The sequence below is a fragment of the Dipodomys spectabilis genome, unplaced genomic scaffold (assembly GCF_019054845.1).
Source record: "Dipodomys spectabilis isolate Male_0828 unplaced genomic scaffold, ASM1905484v1 ptg000108l, whole genome shotgun sequence".
NCBI classification, from domain to species: Eukaryota; Metazoa; Chordata; class Mammalia; order Rodentia; family Heteromyidae; genus Dipodomys; species Dipodomys spectabilis.
Window position 1 is genome coordinate 9680187 of NW_024870785.1, and position 17651 is coordinate 9697837.

Below are 17651 nucleotides of genomic sequence, written 5' to 3' on the forward strand. Positions count from 1 at the left end.
GTCTTATAGAATTCCGTTGTGAATCCATCTGGTCCTGGGCTTTTCCTTGTTGGAAGACTTCTGATTGATTCCTGTATTTTGTTGTAAGATATTGGCTTATTTAACTGATTTACTTCTTCTTTGATCAGTTTGGGCAACTTGTATTTTTCTAAAAATGCATCCATTTCTGCTAGATTTTCTTTCTTTAGAGTATAGCTATTGAAAATAGTTCTTTTTTTTTTTTTTTTGGGTCCGGTCGTGGGCCTGAACTCTGGGCCTGGGCGCTGTCCCTTAGCTCTTCAGCTCAAGGCTAGCGCTCTACCACTTGAGCCACAGTGCCACTTCCGGCTTTTTTCCTTTTTGCTTATGTGGTGCTGGGGAATCGAACCCAGGGCCTCATGCATGCAAGGCAAGCGCTCTACCACTGAGCCACCTTCCCAGCCCCTGAAAATAGTTCTTTATAATTGTTTGGATGTCTTGGGTATTTGTTGTGATTTTTCCCGTGACATCCCTGATCTTGTTAATTTGGGTTTCCTCTCTTCCGTTCTTAATTAATCTTGCCAAAGGTCCATCAATTTTATTTATTTTTTCAAAGAACCAGCTTTTTGTTTTATTAACTTTATTTATTATTTTCCTATTCTCAATCTCATTAATTTCCACTCTTAATTTGATTATCTGGCTCTGTCTAGTAACTTTAGGTTCCATTTTTTCATGTTTTTCTAGCTGTTTTAATTGCAACATGAGATTATTTACTTGGTCTGTCTCTATTTTCTTGATGTGGGCACTGAGGGTGATAAATTTGCCCCTCAGGACTGCTTTTGCTGTGTCCCACAAGTTTCTTTGTGATACATATTCATTTTCATTGAATGTAGGAACTTTTTAATTTCCGCTCTAATTTCTTATTACCCAGGTGTTGCTTAGAAGTGTGCTGTTCAATTTCCATGTATTTGAGTATTCCTGTGGTATGTTTTGTTATTGAGAACTAGCCTGATTCCACTGTGGTTGGATAGGATACAGGGAATTATGTCAATCCTCTTGTATTTGCTTACGTTCCTTGTATGAACTACTATATGGTCTATTTTGAAAATCCTCCTATTTTATACTTCCTGCAGTACAGGAATGCACCACCTTGCTCAGCTATTGGTTGAAATAAAATCTTGCAAACTTTTTGCCCTGTCTGGCCTGGGACTGCCACCCTCCTAATCTCCACCTCCCAAATAGCTAGGATTGCAGGAGTGAGTCACTGTGTCTTGCTCATACAGCTTTTCTACTAATTTAATCATTCCTTTATGTACAATATAAATAATATATCATTATGAATGGAAATTTTCAGGAAACTTTTGATAGACAAATGGTATCCTTATATTCTACAAATTATTTTAGATCAAAGGGATATAAAACTAAGTATATTTCCTGAGGTTTAGTATGATTTTAATACTAAAATCAACTACAGATTATATAGAAAATGATTATCTTACTAAACATAGATGCAAAGACTAAATAAAACAAAAACAAGGAAGCAATGATGCATTATTTAATGAGGTTCAAAGTCTGAAGAGGTACCAATGTAATCTGTCACATTTACAGATTCAAGGATGAAATTACCTTTTGTTCTCACCATAGTACACTCACCCCTCTCATTTCAAAACACTGATATTTCATCATTAATAATAATTTATTCTACATCTACATCCATATACACTTCTATATATTTTGAAAAAAAACTAAAAATTTCTTAATGTAAAAATGTAATTATATAAACATTTAAATTACACTTAATAGCAATATACCTATATCCTCTCCATTAATGTCAGAGATAGCATGTGAATCCCTAACATTGTTAATATTCATAAGGCAATAATAATAACATCCTATAAGCCATTAATAATGGGAAAATGTGATAGACAAACAATCTTGCCACGATTATTAAAAAAATTTGTAATGCCTACGAAAAATGTAACAGGTGGTATGTAAAGCTTATATAGAGAAAATCACATAGATTTTATTTTATTTTATTTATTATTTATTTTTTTTTGGGGGGGGGGTCCAGTCATGGGGCCTGAACCCTGGGCCTGGGCGCTGTCCCTCAGCTCTTCAGCTCAAGGCTAGCGCTCTGCCACTTGAGTCACAGCGCCACTTCTGGCTTTTTTCTTTTTGCTTATATGGTTCTGAGGAATCGAACCCAGGGCCTCATGCATGCAAGGCAAACGCTCTACCACTGAGCCACCTTTCCAGCCCCAAGATTTTAAAACTAAAAGACCCTTACAAAAGAGTAAGTATGACTATATCTATGATCTAGCGATGAAGAAATCTTTCTAAAAACTATGTCGCCCAAAGTAAAGAAAGTTAGTAAAAATTATATATCCATGAACATATAAAATTCTATGTAGCAAAAAATACTTTTGCACAGGGGATTGGGAATCCTAACTATTCAGGAAGCTGAGATCTGATGATTGTGGTTCGAAGCCAGCCCAGGCAAGGACATCTGTGAGACTCTGATCTCCAATAACCACCAGAAAAGCATAAGTAGAGTTGAGCTCAAAGTGGTAGAATGCTAGCCTGAACAGAAGAACTCAGGAGACAGTGCCCAGGCTCCTGAGTTCAAGCCACACAACCAACCAAACCAAACCAAACCAAAAACCTTTTGGGTTAAGAGAAAATGGGATAAATATTTGTAACTCATATTACTGAGAAAATTTAATACTTTGGAGTATAAATAGCTCTTAAAACTAAAAATAAGCTGAGTGTTGTTCGTCCATACCTGTAACCTTAGCTACTGAAGAGGCTGGGATCTGCCCAGGCAGAAAAGACTGTGAGAACCTAGCCAGTTAACCACCAAAAAGCCATAAGTGTAGGTGTGGGCAAGAGTATGGGTAAAGCATCAGTCAGAGATTCCATTACTACAAACAGAAATAGTTGCTATCGAAACATCAACCTAGCAATGTATAGAAAAACACTTAAAACCAATATTTCCCCAGTTGGTTCTCCTTTTAGACACTTATCCTTATAATCATGGAAAAGAATCTTTGTAAATGACAATGAATAATCAAAACTAACTTAATTGTTCAACAAAAGGCCTAATAAATTAGCTTGTTTATGAAACATACAGTTTAAAATTATTTAAAATATGTGTTAGCTGGGAAGTTGGCTCAGTGGTAGAGTGTTTGCCTTGCATATATAAGGCCCTGGGTTTGATTCCTCAGCACCACATAAATAGAAAAAGCCGGAAGTGGCGCTGTGGCTCAAGTGGTAGAGTGCTGGCCTTGAGCTGAAGAGCTGAGGGACAGCTCTCAGGCCCAGAGTTCAGGCCTCATGACTGGCAAAAAAAAAAAAAGTGTTAAAAACTTGGTAGTGCATTGATGGATTAGAAAAATTTTTTTCTAAGAAAACACAAATGAAATAAGGTGACTTATCTATAAATGATAAAATTTTGATTGTAATTCCTTTTTAGTGCTTATCTCTTTTTCCCAATTTTCTAAAATTCCTCCCTTAGTGATTTATAGTAAGAAATAATAAATTTAAATTTTCTAGCCAGGTGCCGGCGACTCACACCTATAATCCTAGCTACTCAGGAGGCTGAGATCTGAAGATCATGGTTGAAAGCCATCCTGGCAGGAAAGTCTATGAGTCTCAGGTCATAGGCACTGTCCCTGAGTTCTGTTCAAGGCTAGTACTCTAGCACTTTGAGCCATAGCATTACTTCCAGTTTTCTGGTGGTTAATTGGACATGAGTCTTTTAAAATATTAAATTAAGTGGATGGGCTAATGGTGGCAGATACTTAAATCTTTATAGCATTAACAATATGTAACTGAAAAATTTATTTTTGAAAAGGGCTAATTATATGTAAGTAATTCAAAAGCCTATTATAATTTTAGTGAAAATATGAAGATTTTTTAAAAACACTGACAAAATAATGATTGAAAGTATTATTTTTTCCTAAAGGAAGAAGTTAAACATGGGACTTAGACTATAAAGTATGCATTATTATAAATTATGATAAAAATAAATGAATAATTATAAACCTCAAAGGATATGCATAAGTTGAAATCAATCTTTAAATAACTTGTAATGATATGAAGATACCTATACTCTACCAAGAGAGTACAAAGCCCCAGAAATTATTTGGTACATGATAGAACAAACACTTATGCTTTTCCTCCATGGCCTGTCTGACTGTCCTGATAATTTCTTATGGTGTGTTAATGACATTATAAATATCCAAATGTCCTTGCCAGAAAATAAAGCTTACCTATCCTATATTGTGAAGAGAAGATAAACCCAGTCATTCCTGAAATAGAAATAAGTAACCAAAAACTAAAAGGGTGTTTAAAAAGTGTTAACAGTGCTTATCTGTGAGACTGCAGTGCTTATATGTTCTATACAAATACAATTTTTGAAGAATGAAAAATGTAAATATCATACCATTATCTTCTTTTCTTTACTGCATTTCTGGAGGAATAACTTGTACTTTTCAAGTTTTTCGTCAGAATCTTTAAAAAAGTAATTGATAATATACTTAATCAAATTCTCTAGGAATGAAGAAAAACTTAAGTTCTTTAAAGAAATAATATTTAAGTTTAAATACTTAATAAGTTTAAATACTCTAATTTAGAGATATGACATAAAATTGAGTGAAGATGAGCTAGGAATTTTACTAAGTATAACCTATCCATACTTTTATTATTTTTTTAAATATATTTTTATTGTGAAAATACTGCACAGAGGGGTTACAATTACATGGGTAAGATAATGAGCACATTTCTTATCAAGCATTGGAGCCTCCTGCTTTGTTTCCCCTTCCCATCCCTTCGTATCCTCCCCACCCCCCACCAAAGTTGTAAAGTTCGTTTTTCGACATAACGATTTGTACATCTCATTGTTGCAATGAGTCCTCCTGTATCCCTGTTTTAACAATTTGTTTTTTCTCTTCCCCTCCACATATACCAACATCATATATAGTGAAAGCAGGGGTTGTACCATGGGGAAGGGACATACAAGGCAACAAAGACATAATCTTATAAATATGTTAGAAACAATCGCATGAAAGAGCTCTCTCTTTTTTTTTTGTCAGTCATGGGGCTTGAGCTCTAGGCCTGGGAGCTGTCCCTGAACAATTCAGCTCAAGGCTCATGCTCTACCACTGGAGCCATCGCGCCACTTCTAGTTTTCTGGTGGTTTTTTTTTTTTTTTTTTTTTTTTTGTGATTAAGTGATTACATAATTTCCCAAATTTCACAGTATTGTGGAATAATGATGCTCATTTAAAGTCACATGCTCATTCTAACTTTCCTGGAGCAAATTGTCTATCACGGTCTATAACATATAATGGTGTACACATATATCCCATACATGTGATCAGCAGCATGGGGTTATTTAGTAGTGGTTCGACCAGATGAGTGGAAGTTCTTTGTTTCTTAAGTCATGTTAATTTTGTCGAATCACCTAACATTTTGGATTTAACATCCACTTATCAGGGAGACCGTGTACCGTTTGTCTCTTTGCTCTTGGCTTACCTCGCTCAACATGATTTCTTCTAGCTCCATCCATTTCCCTGCAAATGCCATTATTTTGTCATTTCTAATGGCTGCATAATATTCCATTGTGTATAGATACCACCATTTTTGGATCCATTCATCTGTGGTGGAGCATCTGGGTTTTTTCCATATCCTAGTTATTGTGAACAGTGCTGCAATAAACATGGAGGTACATGTGTCCTTGTATATTGGTTCCTGTTGTTCAGGGTAGATGCCTAGAAGTAGTCGTAAGGGAGGTCAATCTTTAGCTTTCTGAGGACCCTCCAGACTGCTTTCCAAAGTGGTTGTATAAGTGTACATTCCCACCAGCAGTGTAATAGGGTTCCTCTTTCTCCACATCCCCTCCAGCATTTGTCGTTGGCTGACTTGTGGATTTGGGACATTCTGACTGGGGTAAGGTGGTATCTCAGGGTTGTCTTTATTTGCATTTCCTTCACCACCAAGGATGGTGAACATTTCCTCATGTGTTTCTTTGCATTTTTATTTCTTCATCTGAGAAGTCCCTCTTTAGTTCCCTTGCCCATTTAGTAATTGGTTTGTTAGGTTTGGGAGGGATTAGTTTCTTGAGTACCCTGTATATACTGGATATTAACCCCTTGTCTGATATATTGCTGGTAAATATTTTTTCCCAATTAGTTGGTTGTCTTTCTAGCTTGGTTACAATAGATTTAGCTGTGCAGAAGCTTTTTATTTTAAGATAGTCCTATTTGTCGAGTCTCTCTCCAATTTGTTGTGACCCTGGGACTCTGTTCAGGAAGTTCCTTCCTGTGCTTATTAGCTCAAGTATCTCTCCTACTCTGTCCTGCAGTAGTTTCAGAGATTCAGGTTTAATGTTAAAGTCTTTAATCCATTTTGAGTTGCCTATCCATACTTTTAATGAGTAACTTTTATTTATGTTCTGTGTATTGTTGTGTGAAATAGTGTTCCACCAAAATGTATAAATACTTACTTTTACATTTAAGATTTTGCCTTAGGTGATGACTACTGAACAAGATCACATTTGTCAGATAATCACTTTGGTTTGGTTATTTGATGGATAGCTTAATTTCAATAAAGTGCATGGCCCAGTGAAAGATTATGTGGGCTTTTAAGTTGCATAATGTAAACTTAAATCTAACCTCTGACATAAAATCAATGAATACATATAAAATTATTTTTTAAAAGCAGGAGACAGTACAAAGCGATATGTTTATATTTTTGTGTTTACTTATATTTTACTTATGAAAACCATTTATGTACTTTGAATACAAACACAAGATACATGTGTATGCATAATATATACATAGTTGGTATATATATATGTATGTGTGTATTATCACAAATGCTCTGTCCATATATATATATATATACACACACACACAGAAAATACATATAAAAATTTTAAATTCAATATAAAAATTTTAAATAACTGGTGGATTTAATAGTAGCATATATAAGCATAGGCTCTGAATTTGAAAAATTTAAAGCCAAAAATTGGACATTAAAATCTAAATAATATAGTTTATAAATTTTATTTATTTTTTTTGTTGGTTGTGGGGCCTGGACTCAGGGCCTGGACTTGGGGCCTGGTCGTTGTCCCTCAACTCTTCAGCTCAAGGCTAGCATTTGAGCCACAGCGCCACTGCTGACTTTTTTTGCTTATGTGGTGCTGAGGAATCGAACCCAGGGCCTCATGTATGCAAGCAAGGCAAGCACTTTACCATTGAGCAACCTTCCCAGCCCTCAATTTTATTTATTATACAGAAAAGACCAATGTTATCATTCTCAAGGTGTTTTACCCTGCCTTAGTAATACTGGTATTTGGACTTATGGCCTCAAGCTTGCTAAACTGGCAAATTACTACAATAGTCACTCCTCAAACTGTTTTTTGTGAGTTATTTTTAAGACAGTGTCTCATAAATGCAATCCTTTCAATGTTAGTCTTCAGAGTTGCTAAGATAACAGGCATGAGCCACTAGCACCTAACTTGAAGTCTTTGTTAACACAAAGGGAATATCTATGCTGTGTGTGTGTGTGTGTGTGTGTGTGTGTGTGTGTGTGTGTGTGTGTGTGTGTGTGCGCGCACACATGTGTGTGTCTATGTGTATTGGTCCTGGTACTGGTACTTGAATTCAGGGCTTTGCATCCTCATTTGGTTTTTGACTGATTGCTGGCATTCTACCACTCAAATTAATAGACTCAAAGAAACTGAAAAATCTAAATGATTACACAAACTATGTTGAGAACCTATCTATTCTCAAATAAACAAAAAAAATCTAGAAAAAAGTTTCTAGATACAACTGATCTACCAAAATTCAATCAAAAGGGCATAAACCACCTAAGCAGATCAATAGCAAACAATGAGATTGAAGCAGTAATAGTCTTCCAAAGAAGAAAAGATAAGAATCCAAATGTTTCATGGCTAAATTCTAGAAGACTGTTAAAGCAGAACACCAATACTCCTGAAATTCTTCCATAAAAAAGAAGGGGAATGCTACTGACTCATTCTTATTTTTTCTGCTGGTCCTGGGGCTTGAACTCAGGGCAGGGTGCTGCCCCTGAACTTCATTTGCTCAAAGCTAGTGCTCTACAACTTGAGCCACAGATCTAGGTTTTTTTTGGTAGGCTATTGGAGATAAGAGATAAGAGTCTCAGAGCTTTTCTGCTAAGACTAACTTTGAACCACGATCCTCAGATCTCAGCCTCCTGAGTAGCTAGGATTACAGGTGTGAGCCACTGACACCCAGCTTTTCATATGTTTATATACAAAAAGTTATATGTATACAGAGAGAACATGATTTGAACTATGGGACTATCTAGGAGGATGAGGGATGGGGAGAGGGAAGATAAAGATGGAGGGTGAGAAACTTTGAAATACATTTAACTGTGCATAAAGTCTGCATAAGGAGTCTCAAGGAAAGCTAGGGGATTGAGGGGAGAAGGGCAGAAGCAGTAGAGGTGGCTGTTCTGAGCAAGGTTTACTATATGCATATCAAAAGTACCAAGGTAGAGCATCTTAGTGAAATGAATACACTAACAAAAAGGAATAAAAAAGAAAAAGTGAATGACAGGAGAGTGGAGTAGGCTTTATTGCAGGGGTAGTACCAGCAGAAAGGCTAACGAGAGTGAATGATGAAAACAGTCCAAGTAGTTTGTTTGCATGTATGAAAAGAGAACATTGAAACCTGTGAAATTGTTCTGTAAGTGGAGAGTAGCATAAAGGAGAGCAACAGAGGTAGGGAAGTTGGTCAGGATACACTGTATTCATGTGTAGAAATGTTACAACTAAGGTATGCTAACAAAAATACAGTAAAACTAAGAAAAAATATATTTTATTCTTCAGGACTGAGTGCATAGCTAACATGGTAAAGCACTTGCCTAGCAAGCATGAAGCCCTGAATTCAAACTTCAGTACCCCACTAAAAGAAAAAATAATTATAGTCTAACATTTCCTTTTCTTTCTTTTTGTGTTGGTCCTGGGGCTTAAACTCAGGGCCTCAGCACTGTCCCTGAGCTTCTTTTGATCAAGACTAGTGCTTTACCACTGGATCTACAGCTCCAGTTTTGTTTTTTTTGGTAATTTAATAATGAGTTTCACAGACTTTCCTGCCCAGGCTGCCCTAGAACCTCAACCCTTAGATCTCAGCCTCCTGAGTAGCTAGGATTATAGGTGTGAGTCACCAGTGCGTGGCTAGCATTTTCTTTGAAAATCTACATAAGGCAACAGCTACACAGACAGACAGATAGACAGACAGATAGACAGACAGACAGACAGACACACACACACACACACACACACACACAGATGACCATTAATTTACTTACATATAGAGGGAGATTTGCGTTTCTTGGCAGTCTCAACGTTCCACTCAAATAATTTCGAGACATGCTCTTCCAAACACAGAGAACAGTCCATTAATCTTGACTCCATGGCACTGTATACTTCAAATATTAGAGGAACATTCTTCCATAGATGTGAATAAATTGATGTAACTGTATTGTCTTGTTTCATTTTTTTCAGCTCATTTTCCCATGAGTTATCAATATCCAAATCAATATCCCTGGGCCAATAATCCTGCAAAAAATGTGTAAGAGAAGAAGTAAACAATTTTACTTTTGTGCCAGTCCTGGGACTTGAACTCAGGGCCTAGGTACTATCTCTGACCTTTTCTGCTTATGGCTAGTGCTCTACTATTTGAGCTATAGCTCCCCTTCTGGAGGTTAATTGGTGGTTAATTGGACATAAGAGTCTCATGGGCTTTCTTGCCTGAGCTACCTTCCAATCTGATCCTCAGATTTTAGCCTTCTGAGTAGATAGGATTACCAGTGCTTTCTGAGTAGGTAGAATTACCAGTACCTAGCCTAATTGAACAATAATTTGATTTTTTACTGTGTACCACTTTGTTAAAGATTTTTTTTTTGCCAGTTGTAGGCTTGAACTTAGGGTCTGGGCACTGTCCCTCAGCTTCTTTTGCTCAAGGCTAGCATTCTACCACTTGAGCTAAAGTGCCACTACTGGTTTTTTCTGTGTATGTGGTACCGAGGAATCGAACCCAGGGCTTCATGCATGCTAGGCAAGCACTCTACCACTAAGCCACATTCCCAACCCTTAAAGAAAATTTGACATAATTAAAAACCTCAAAACAATTACAAGTGACCTTTTCTGTCCCTGCTAGCTTCAAACTATGATCCCTAGATCTCAGTGACTTGAGTAGTTAGGATTACAGGCATGAGCCACTGATGCCTGACTTTGTTTTTCTGGTCAGGAAATTGAGTACCTACAATTTTAGCAATTAAGAAATATATAATACTGTAATAACTTTTCTTCTCAAGGCTGGCACTCTACCACTTGAGCCTCAGCTCCACTTCTGGCTTTTAATTGAAGGTAAGAGTCTCAGGGACTTTGCTGACCAAGGTGGCTTTGAACTGTGATCCTCAGATCCCTTAGCCTTCTAAATAATGGCATGAGCCACTGGTGACTCGCTCATATATGTTATTTAAATCAATGAATCAATCAATAAATGCACATAAAGTAAAATGCTCTTCTCACCCAATTTTGAAACTTTAAAAATTCTTCATAGGTCTTTGGAAGCTCTTCTATTTTCTAATAAAGGAAATTCAGTATTGGTTATGGATATAAATTTAGATTACATCATACTCATATATAATTTGCTTAAATTATACTCAAATATATTCGAGTATACTTAAGTTATAATTTTCAGGGTGTGAGATACTGTACAATATTCATGCAGGTCCCTGCTCTCACAGACAGAGATAAATGTTTAGATTCTGAGGTTCCAACCTAACTCTATAAAAGACTTTCCTCTTATGTACTACCTCTAAAAAGAAACCTCTACATCAATGTTGCTGAATGCTGTCATTACACATTCCTATGAGAATTCCAAGGTATTTCAGATTATCGTGCACAGCATCTATAATAAGTCTAGAGCCAAAATGAGAACATGCTTTTCTTGCTGAAGTGCTTCAAAAAGCTCCACTTGTAAGATGGTGAAGATAAATATTTAGATATTTCAATTAGTAAGTCATAATCCATTTTTATTATCTAGTAGTTTCTTTGTGAGGTGAAAATATATCCAAGCTCAAACTTTGACATTTCTAGTTATAAAAGTGCCTATTTCATCAATATATGAAATGGTTGAGATGATCAAATCACAGGACTACCTTTTGTAATAGTGGTTACACATTTGAGATTGAGAGAGTATCTCATATGTGAGGAATATAAGTAATTATGTACCTGATAATAAAATAATAAATGTGTGTGGCAACTACTATAAAAATAAATGTTTAGATACAAGCAAAGATAAATAAAGCTATGAAACAAATATTATGGTACTCTTGGGATAGTCAGATTGAGAAGGATTAGAGAGTAGAAGAGATAGAATACATGAAAGGCTTAGGGGCAGAAAAATGTTCAAGTTATTTTCAGGGATGATGAGTATAGCAGTTTGGCTAGAAGGAACTAGCAGTGTGTTTGTGTGTTTGGTCCTCCAATCTCAGAAAGCTGAGATCTGAGAAATGAGGTTCAAAGCGAGCCCAAGAAGGAAAGTCTGTGAGACTCTTATCTCCAACTAACTAGCAAAATGCTAGAAGTGGAGCTGTGGCTCAAGTGGTAAGGCACTAGCTTTGAGCAAAAAAATAGCAAAGGGTTTCTTTACCTGTATTGAAGCTCTATGCATCCAATAAACCTTCTTCAATGGGCTTCCCATGGTGCAGTAACTTTGTAGATGAAGACAAACCAGCTGGGGTTTAGGTGTTAGGGAGTTTTGGGGGGATCCAAATTGGAAAGATATCCGCATGCAAAAATAATTGAATTGGCCAAACAATTTCTTCTCGCTGCTCTTACACTTCGTTTGTTTCTGCTTTTTGTTTTGTCAAAAAAGTATCAGTGAAGGAAGAACTGGAGAAAGAAAAATTATTAAGATGAACAATTTTTTCACAGTTCTTGTATTCTAGGACCCAGAGAGAATTGACACCAATAGTGAATCAAAAAATATGTAAGACTTCAGTTAACATTCCTCCTAGCTCAAATATTGAGCAGGTCCTAAGAGGTAGCTAAGAATGGAGAAGTTTGATGACCGAGTTAATCCAGTTAAACTTGCAGTTTAACTTGCAGTTAAAATGGAGGGTGAACTAATCACAGGTGAAGTTAATCTAGTGAAATTGACACTAACTAAAACTCTGAAAACTAAAGGAAATGAAACATCAGCCTCCTTCAGGCTGTCTGTTACATAATGGTTAACAAACTACAGAAAAACATACAAAGGAGGAGAATGGGATCCATAATCCAGGGATGAACATTGTTTTTAGAAACCAACTAACTGAGAAAATGGTTATTTTAATTACCAGAGGAGGGCTTTAAAATGACTACTGTAATTGTGTTAAAGATCATATAATATAGGTTACATAATACTAAATGAAGATACAGGAATTGGAGATTGAAAATAAATGGAAATTCTAGGACTATGAATATCAGAGTAGGCTTCAAGACTTAAGAGTATTAGAAGGCATAACTCTGAGTCAGTTTATGCTATGCTAAATGTGTTTGTATCTAATAATAGTTTTCCTGATGAATTTGATAAAAGTTAAAGGGAAACATAAAGAAAATTGTATTTCTAGTTGGAGATTTAACTGATTTCTCCAAGGAACTGATGAATCTGCTACCCACATACACATAAATAAAAAAGGAGATAAGTGATTTGTAAAGTATTTTTAAGCAATTTAACCTTATTGGCATTGTGGCAAAACATGGAACAAGATTTTTGTTAAAACAAAAAACAACTTAGAATGTGACAGACTATTAGTTCTTATCAGTAATTATTTTTCTCTATGTTTTCCTTGTAGTTATAGTGGGAGTTTTGGGACTAAATTCTGGTCAATTTGATATATTTCGTTTTGTATAAGGCAGACCTCTGTAACTTTGTGTGTGTGTGTGTATAATTTCACTATACTTTTTTTTTTTTGACAAATAATCTATGGACCCCAAGTCCAAGGAGGTAGCAGATCACTAAAAAATAAAAAGAAACCTTTTCTTGATTCTAAACATTATATCTGACTAGAGGCATTCATAGTAACTTTATTGAATTCATAGTAACTTTATTAAATTCACTATGTTGTTTTTATTTTTAATAATGGCCATGGACTGGGGGTAGGGGGGGGCTGTAGCTCACTGGTAGACCATTTGCCTAACATGAGTGAGGCCTCACTTCAACGCCGAGCACCACAAAACAAACAAAAAGATCCAGAATCTACTCTGTTGGGCCTACTGGTACATATGTGTCTGTAATCCAGGCACTATGAGGACTGAGACAAGAGAATAACATTTGTTTTTTTAATTCGTACAATTAAATTAAAAAGAAAATGATTGGGGATCTTTTGTTTTCCTGAGAGACTTCACCATTGCTTCTTTCTTTACCCAGAAAGGTCTTCATTCTGCTTAGATTAGTTCCTTTCAAACTTTTCAGAGTACTGTGTACAATAGGAAACACACTTTACAATCAGAACAATGCATGTGTGTACATACATACATAATTAAAAACTCTATAAAGGGGCTGGGAAGGGGGTTCAGTGGTAGAGCGCTTGCCTTGCCTCATGCATAAGGCCCTGGGTTCAATTCCTCAGCACCACATAAGCAGAAAAAGCCACAACTAGCGCTGCAGTTCAAGTGGTAGAGCTCTAGCCTTGAGCCTTGAGCTGAGGTACAGCACCCAGGCCCAGAGTTCAGGCCCCATGACCAGCAAAAAACAAACCAAACAAACAAAAAAACCCACCAGGGGCTGGGAAGGTGGCTCAGTGGTAGAGCACTTGCTTTGCATGCATGAGGCCCTGGGTTCAATTCCTCAGCACCACATAAGCAAAAAGAAAAAAGCCGAAGTGGCGCTGTGGCTCAAGTGGTAGAGTGCTAGCCTTGTGCTGAAGAGCTGAGGGACAGCGCTCAGGCCCAGAGTTCAAGCCCCACGACCGGACCCAAAAAAAAAAAACAACACAAAACCCACCACCACCAAAACTCTATAAAGTTCCACTTTGTATTATTTCGGTATTTAAAAACTGTAGCTTCGGGGCTGGGAAGTTGGCTCAGTGGTAGAGTGCTTGCCTTGCATGCATGAGGCCCTGGGTTTGATTCCTCAGCATCACATAGGCAGAAAAAGCCAGAAGTGGCGCTGTGGCTCAAGTGGTAGGGTGCTAGCCTTGAGCTGAAGAGCGCAGGGACAGATCGCAGGCCCAGAGTTCAGGCCTCACAACTAACAAACAAACAAAAAACTGTAGCTTTCAGGGGAGGGGGAAAGGTAGGACTGAGGATTAAACTCAGACCCTTATGTTCTACAACTTGAGCCATGTACTCAAAGAACTTCCATTTCTTGTATGGCTGGTATTACAGACATGCCTAGCACACTGGGTCAAAACTCTAGTCCTGACTGATTTCTTTGTCTACAAATGGATCAAGATGTCCAACAAAGATTCCTACATGCTTTTCCACTTGAAAAACACTGCTCTAAACTATCACCATTCAAGGCTTTCCCCAAATCCAGTGAGTAAAGCCTTCAGCGGCCACTCCATTCTAAGCTCTTTAGAAATTCTTCTAACTTTACTAGTCATACGTATTATCTTTCTTTTTAAAATTTTGCTATTATTATTGCATTATTGCATTGTGTGATTGTATCATTATTGTATTTCCTACCACTTGTGCCCAACAGGGCAAGGTCAGTCTTTTTTTTTTTAATTTCTTCTTCAGCTTCCTAAATTAATTGGACACGACTCAAATGTTCAATGATTTGTGGTTGGGTCCTAGAGTTGTCAAGCATGAACTTTTCACCAGTCAGAATTTCTTGCAGGTGTGGGGAGGAGGCATGGCGAGAAGAATTTGTCCACTGAACTGAGGCTTCATGTCCTGTCGGATACAATACCCAGGAGCACCAACTGTGTCTTCCTGTTTTACCGAGAACCAAATTATCCACATACAAACGGTTTTCTCTTTTCGTTGCTGGTTTCCCCCTCAGAACTCTACAGGGCCCGAAAGACTTCATAACCCCCCACCAAAATTACGTTGGCATGACTACTGTGTTTTGATTACATGGAAAGCGTCCTGAGGTAACTATTTCTTTACCACGCACCGCAACAACTCTCTTTGAGCAATCTGGCCAAGGTGGCATCCCCCCGGCGGCTGCCTCAGGGCTCGCTCGCCATCCGCATCCCTCAGAAAGACGCAGCCGCCGCCGCCGGCGAAGCCTGAAAGGCGCGGGAGGGGCGGGACTTCCTGTGTAACTCCGCCCCGCAGTCTTCCTCGCCAATCACCTTCGCCGCTGCGCCCGGCCCTTAGCAACAGCCCTAGCAACGATCTAGCCCCTCCCCCTGGTGTGTCCTGGGAAGCGCTTCCCCCTCCTGCCCCTACCTGGTCCGTGCAGGATATGGGACCGACGTGCGCCTTGGGGCTTGGACGGAGCGGAAGACGCGTGGAGCAGTGCGTGGACTGTAGTGGGCTGTGCAGGTGTGAGTCCTACTTGAACCCCGCAAGCCGTTTGTTCCCCAAGTCTCTCGGGGGCGGGGGAGGGAAGCAGTGGCAGTGGAACTGCTCGTGCTGCGCGACTGGGGGTCACGACCCTAGCCGAGGTCATGCTGGGGGGTCACCTGTGAGGGAGACCTGGGTCTCGCGCGGGCTTTGTTTTTTGGCCTCTTGTAGGCCCTTGATAGCCCTATAGGAAAATTAAAAAAAAAAAAAAAAACAATTCCCTCCCTTTCAATGATTTTCTACACCCTCAGGGGTCTCTGCCCTGGCCAAGGCAGTTTTTATATAGCTTCATTCTTTCACTTTTAGCCTTTGGAGTTGTTTCTGTTTTGGGGGAGGAGGGGAAGGAGTGGGGATGGGTGGGAGGAGAGCAGAGATTGCTCATCACAGCAAAAAACCCTAAAGTAGACACTGGAATATGTAGGCCTGGCCAGGGTATTTAAAATATTAAGAGTATGGTTACCTAATAAGCAGAGGAGTTTGTATCTGCTGTCTGAGTTATTTCTTGGGTGTGTAAGACAAATGAGGTATGCATGAGGTGCTAGTTCCAAGGAGCTGGGTGATAACGTTAATGCTTTAAGGTTGCCACCTATAAGGGCTATTTCTGACAGAACCCCACCCTACCAGGAAAAACTACTAGACAGTCTACATTACCATGTGTTAGGTGCTGTGGGAAAGGCCTTTAGTCACACACACACACACACATATACATGTATATATATATGTTGCATCTTAGGTTTAAAACAATGGATCTATATATATTGCATAACCAGTTCTTAAAAATACTGCAGAAGTCTGGTGCTAGTGGCTCACACCTGTAATCCTTGCTACTCAACAGGCTAAGATCTGAGAATTGCAGTTCGAAGCTAGTTGGAGCCAGAAAATTTGTGAGTCTCTTATTTCCAGTTAACCAACAAAAAAACCCGCAAGTGGAGCTGTGGCTCAAGTGATAGAGTGCTAGCCTTGACCAGAAAAGCTCAGGGATAGTGCCTAGGCCCCGAGTTCAAGCCCCAGGACAGGTGCCCCCAAAAACAAAACAACCCTATAGAAAAGGAATCTGAAACAACTATATCTAGTATTGAGCTGGTCCTCAATACACAATAGAGGAGTGTTGGATAATATTCTTTTGGGAAAAATTGCCAAGCTGCCCAAGTCTATAAAGATAGTTTATCAGGTACTTCTGAAGTGAGATGCATAAGAGGATTCCTTGCTCCCCGGCCCCCCCCCCCAATATTTTTGATTTCGTTAACAAGTATTTATTGACTTCTGGTGCAAAAGAATCTGGTGCAGGTGATACCAGAAAAGAATTCTGGTTTTGCAGAATTGAAGGGCAAAGAGTATCTCCATGAAGTGTTTTTCCATGGCAAACATGTGGAACTAATAATAAGTACTTAAGAGAGTGAGGCGTAGTTTGTGAGGAAGTTGATAGGGAGCCTGAGTTGGAATCCTGATTGTGAATCTAAAAACAAGGTTATGTGCAAGGTAAAAATGATACATTTGGTGTATATAAATAGTTTTTTTTAATTCAATAGAAAGAGTAAAATACTATTTGTTATTGTGTTAATCTGTCTTTTTAACCTCACAAATCCAGCTATGTGTACACTCATATATTTGGTGTTAATAACCATGTTTTGAAAGCCTTGAATCAGGATACTTAAAATAATTTATGCACTTCTCTTTTTCTGCCAGTCCTGGGGATTGAACTCAGGGGGCTGGACCCTGTTCCTGAGCTTCTTTTGCTCAAGGCTAGCACTCTACCACTAAGCCACAGCACCACTTCCAACTGTTTATGTGGTTCTGAGGAAGAGAACTTAGGGCTTCATGCATACTAGGCAAGCCTACTACCACTAAGCCACATGCCCAGCCCATAAATTGTTGATATTTCTGAGATATCTCAAGAGAATATACTTTGTGGGTTGTAGAATATCTCCAATATTTCCAGTAGTTTTCTTCAGAATACCAGACAACAACATTGTTTTCTCATGGAGTCATTTAGCCCCACTCAGTGTGGACCCTCTGTTGGCTTGTAATACTTGACAGTTAGCTAAAGAACTTCTCATTTCTGGGGACTAATAGGCTCTCTTCTCAGTTTTCTTCTTGGGACTGTAGATGGTCTCTGCAAAGCATTTGCGATTGTA

The 17651-nt window shown here is 38.3% G+C and overlaps 2 protein-coding genes across 4 annotated transcripts in view; one reads left to right on the forward strand and one right to left on the reverse strand.

Moving 5' to 3' along the window:
* The window catches only part of Fam227b (family with sequence similarity 227 member B), a 31656-nt gene extending 19937 nt beyond the window's left edge, over positions 1-11719 (reverse strand). The window contains exons 1-4 of the mRNA XM_042687597.1: positions 11669-11719; positions 10543-10596; positions 9355-9567; positions 4403-4507 (exon numbers count right to left, since the gene is read on the reverse strand). Of these exons, the coding sequence (XP_042543531.1) occupies positions 4403-4507; positions 9355-9567; positions 10543-10596; positions 11669-11719 (423 nt within the window). The remainder of the gene's footprint in view (positions 1-4402; positions 4508-9354; positions 9568-10542; positions 10597-11668) is intronic.
* Positions 11720-15380: 3661 nt separating this feature from the next.
* Positions 15381-17651, forward strand: part of Dtwd1 (DTW domain containing 1) — a 34045-nt gene continuing 31774 nt past the window's right edge. The window contains exon 1 of one of the 3 annotated variants that reach the window (XM_042687715.1): positions 15381-15497. In XM_042687715.1, coding sequence (XP_042543649.1) covers positions 15416-15497 — 82 coding nt within the window. In that variant the 5' untranslated portion in view covers positions 15381-15415. The remainder of the gene's footprint in view (positions 15498-17651) is intronic. The other 2 variants (XM_042687718.1, XM_042687716.1) reach the window with 2 other exon arrangements.